Source organism: Chionomys nivalis, chromosome 21 (assembly GCF_950005125.1).
Source record: "Chionomys nivalis chromosome 21, mChiNiv1.1, whole genome shotgun sequence".
Taxonomy (NCBI): Eukaryota; Metazoa; Chordata; class Mammalia; order Rodentia; family Cricetidae; genus Chionomys; species Chionomys nivalis.
Genome location: NC_080106.1, coordinates 34278403 through 34282866, shown reverse-complemented (window position 1 = coordinate 34282866; position 4464 = coordinate 34278403). Strand labels below are relative to the sequence as shown.

The 4464-nt window shown below is 59.7% G+C and overlaps 1 protein-coding gene across 1 annotated transcript; it reads right to left on the bottom strand.

Moving 5' to 3' along the window:
* Positions 1 to 1307: 1307 nt before the first annotated feature.
* Positions 1308 to 4165, bottom strand: Irx3 (iroquois homeobox 3). Its single transcript, XM_057753692.1, has 4 exons — positions 3444 to 4165; positions 2150 to 3275; positions 1900 to 1966; positions 1308 to 1420 (listed from the first exon to the last, which is right to left on the bottom strand). The coding sequence occupies exons 1-4, from the start codon at positions 3711 to 3713 to the stop codon at positions 1366 to 1368; spliced, it is 1518 nt and encodes a 505-aa protein (XP_057609675.1). The 5' UTR covers positions 3714 to 4165; the 3' UTR covers positions 1308 to 1365.
* Positions 4166 to 4464: the final 299 nt, after the last annotated feature.

Genomic DNA, 4464 nt, shown 5'->3' with positions numbered 1-4464 from the left:
CTAAAGTTCCAGACAAGGGTGCCTCAAAGGTGTCCCCCTTTCGAACCCCAAGGCGTCACTATCCTAAGCGTGACTCTCTACTTCCTAGCGTCAAAGTTGGCCGAGCAGGGCCAGCAGTGTCAAGTCGGGCTAAGGCCCAAAGGTCTGTCGGGCAGCTTTGGCCGGAGAGGCCGGACGCCGAGCGTCCCCTACGTCCTGTAGAGGGAGCTCCAGCCCCAAGTTTCCCACTATCCACACCCCCCCCCCCCCCGCCGGACTCCTGCCGCGATCCCAACTCCAAAGGTGTCGGGATTAGACCCCAACCCATGCTGGCATCTCTGAAAGCAGCCCCTTCCCTAGCACTCAGGGAAAAACTCCCAGAAGCACCCAGGGACTAAACGCCGCCTGGCTTCGGCCTTGGACTCCCAACTCCAGCGCGGTCACACGCCACCAAGCGGGAAACGTGAGCACCCCGGCTTCTCCCGCACATCTACGCCCTTGCACCTTATAAGGAAGGAGATGTTGGAGAGGGACGCGAGGTGGGAGCGGCCTCGAAGTTGAGCGTGGACAGTCTCTATACACGGGACTGAGAAACACCAGTTGTGCGGAGTCGGAATGGGAGCAGGGAGGGAGATCCTTCTTGTTCATACCCTGAGCTCTTGGAAGCTTCTCTAAGTCTTTCTGCTAAGTCATCAGAGAAGGCCCCAAGGCCTCAGGGTTACTTCCGTGGACCCGCGGACAGAACCCAGTTCCCCAGCTCCTACTAGAGAGTAGACCTCTTTTCTCTTCGGACTCCGCCCTTTCTCTCGGAGCCCAGGGACTTCCATCGCCCCTTCTTGCAGAGAACCTAGCCTGCCTACCTCTGCGCGGACTACTTCCGCCATTGCTGTCCCCTGACCATGCTTTTCCTTGCTTGTGGGCATGGGGGACGCGAAAATACCAAAGAACCATCAAACAGATCGGTCCAGGTGGCAGACCCGCCGGTTATAGTCAAAAGTGGCAACAGCTCATTTATTTAGCCAAAAATAGATACTTTCTTGTACAATTTGGTTCACACGTATGTACATTTCTCTGTATATACAAAAAGAGTCAGACACGCTTATCCTCTTTGCAACTCCACCCCGCCCACACCCGAAATCAACAGAACAAACGAACCTCACACTCTAATGTGGGGCAGTACAGAAGCGACCTGGGAAGGGCCAAGGGGAACCGGCTTTATTCTTTCTTTCGTTCTTTTTTTTTTTTTGTGTGTGTGTGTTTGTTGGTTGGTTTAGTGTTTCTTTTTTAGGTATTCATATACAGACATGCTTGCAAGTCATAACTATACAGAGCGATTTGTGTTTTTTTTTTACAATTAGTACAACGATTTAAAAATTGTTCAAAGAATTAAGATGAGGAGAGAGCTGATAAGACCAGAGCAGCATCCAAGTGGTTCTGGGGCCTGAAAGAGAGAGCGGAAGCAAAGGAAGCGAGATTTAGAGACATGGAGCCTGCTGAGGTAGGGGGCACTCTACTGAGCCTAGGGTCAAGCGTATGGACTTTTTCAGCCCTGCGTGTATTAACTATAAACTGCACAGAAGCGATCAGAATTCGAGGTCGGGCCTGGAAGGAACTGGGCATCACGCAGGGTAGACCGTGTGTTCCCGTGGCCTGTTGGAGGGGCCAGACTCCCTCAGCTCTGTACCCACAGGCCCTGCTTGAGGTGCCCGAACTGAGAATGAAAAAACGTCTTACAGGTCCACAGGAAGTGACAGAAGAGTGGATTTTTTTGTGTGCTTTTTAGAAATAGATTCCCAGCCACGTTTCTCCCTTCCCCGGGTGCGGTGGGGGGAAGCAAATGGTTTCTGCCATTGGTTTTGCGTTTTCCTTATCATTCCTGAAGGGTCTCCCACTTTGGTTCCCAAATTCGGGGTCTCTTACCGCCTTGGCACCGGCTGGAAAGCTGTCTTGAGCAACTTTTTCTCCATTTCCAAGGCACTACAGCGATCTGTAGGAAACAAGGGGAAGAAAAGGGAGGCCTTCAGAACTCTAGGTCCAAGCCTCTAGGGCCGCTGTACCTGTTCTGGAGCGAAGAGGAAAACAGCTTACTTTCCCCAAACCCCCTGTTCTTTTCCTCTGGCCGAGAGCCCCACCAACAGCCTCCCTCTGTGTCCCACACTTCTGTAGTCACCTGTTCCACTCTCCGGCTCCGTGGGCCGAGCGTAGGCGGCGGCGGCAGCCGCCGGGTGACCAGCGGCTCCGGGAAGTCCCAGCAGGTGCTGTGGGGCCGAGCCCAACATGGACAGCGGGTGCGGCCGCGGGCCGGGCGGAGGGCCTGGGAAAGGCCGGTTGGTCCAAGCGGGGAATTTGCCAAGCGGCGCCGAGACGAGTCTGTGTGCCGCTGCTGCTGCAGCGGCAGCCGCGGGCGAGAGCTGCAGCGTCGGGGGCGCGACGGCTGCCCCGGGAGGAGAACCTCCGGTTCCGGGAGGGGAGCGACGTGGGTTGTCCGGGCTCGTGGCCGTTTCCGCCAGTGACCAGATCTTGGGCTTCTGCAGGGTGGAGGAGGGCGCTGCTGCGGGAGCACAGGGGTCCAGGCCCGAGGGTGGAGAGGGCGGAGATGGAGGAGCCCTGGCCACAGGCGGTGGCGCTGGGGCCAGGCTCAGGACCGACAGTGGTCGCTCCTCCAAGCCTTCGGAGCTATCGTCTGAGTCGCTATTTTTGCAGTCCGAAATGGGTCCTAGGCCGAAGTCCCCGTTCCTGTGCGTTGCCCCAGCCAGGGTCAGTTCCGGCCCGGCTGTGGCGCTGTCTAAGTTTTCCAAATCGATCTCCTCATCTTCCTCGTCGTCCGCCAGGCCCTCGCCCCCCGTGTCCTCCTCCTCCCCAGCGAGCTCCTCCTCCTCCATCTCCAGCTCTCGTTTGCCCTCTTCCTCATCTTCTTCTTCGTCCTCCTCCTCCCGCTCGCTCCCATAAGCATTGCCCTCCTCGTCGGTGCGACTACGGGGCGCCCACGTCATCTTGTTCTCTTTCTTGAGGCGCCGGCGCGCGTTGGCGAACCAGGTGGACACCTGGGTGAGGGTCATCTTGGTGATGATGGCCAGCATGATCTTCTCGCCCTTGGTGGGGTACGGGTTCTTGCGGTGTTCGTTGAGCCAGGCCTTGAGCGTGCTTGTGCTTTCCCGGGTGGCGTTCTTGGGACGGGATGGGTCCCCGAACTGGTATTGGCCATAGGGGTAGAAGGCGGGGTGCGGGTGCGGGAATGCGGCGGCCGTGGCCGGATGCTGGACCCCAGGGCTGTCCTTCAGCTCATACTGAGCGCCCTGTACGCACATGGAAAAGGAAGGGGACACGCGCGGGGGAGCGCGAGTGAGCGCCAGTCGTCGCAGCAGCCTCCACCCTCCCGCCGGGACTCTGGCTTTCTTCTGCACGCTCATTTTGCCTTGCACCCCAGCTCCAACCCCTCTTTCCCGGGTTTCTCAGGCTCTTACCAGCTGTGGGAAGATGGGCAGCTCCGCAGCGTAGGGCAGGAAGGCGCCGTAACCCTGGGCGGCGGCAGCTGCAGCTGCGGCCGCGGCGTAGGGTGCCCCGTACACGGACGAAAGCACGTTGGATAGGGACCCCGAGGCGGCAAGCTCCGAGGCTCCGGCGCCTGGACCGCTCCGGCCTCCCGCGCTGCCGCCGCTGCCGCCTGCGGCTCCCGGGCGCTCGGGTGGGTAGAGCGGGCGGATGTACTGGTATCCGAGCTGGGGGAAGGACATGGTGGCCCACGGGGCACCTACGGAGTGGGGGCCCGGCCCCCGGGGCCGCCGTGCTCAATGCCGCACGTTGGCTCCGGAGCGCATCGAGGGCTGGGCCGAGCCCGGGCCGCGCTGCCTCCCGCGCTGCGCTGCGCTTCGCGTTCGCCTATTGATCTGCTCCGCGGCGGCGGCGGCGGCGGCGGCGGCGGCGGCGGCGGCGGCGGCGGCGAGGAGTCAGGTCAGGTCCGAACAGATTGGCCGAGATTCCCTGGGCTCCGGGCTCTGATTGACATTTCTACGGGGCCGCAAGCCCCTCCTCTCTGCGCCGTGCTCCCTCCTCTAGGCCGGGAGAGCCTCTCAGTACCTAACGCTCAGGTCTGTCCTCCTCTCCAGGAGCTGTGTCGCGCCTCGCTTCCTTCGCCCTCCTTTAGTTTACACTCCCACCCTGTCCTTTCCACTCCCCTTCTCTCGCTGAGTCCCCTAGCCCCCACCCCCTGATCGCTTCCGCTCCCAAGGCTCCTTGGCAGTCCTGGACGCTGGGAAACTGCGGTTCTTTTTCCTCTTTCCCTTTCTCACGGTTGCTTTAGCTTACCTCTCAGCTCTCTTCACTTTTTCTAATCTGACTCCTCTCTCTTTTAAATCTCTTTACTTTCCCATTCTCTCTTCCCAGTCTCTGTGTCCTGGGCTAAGGCGACCTAAAGTTGAAGACACTTAGAATGCTGTGCTGGGGGTGTGCGTCCGCGTCAGTGTCTGTGTGTCTGTCCCCGCCCTT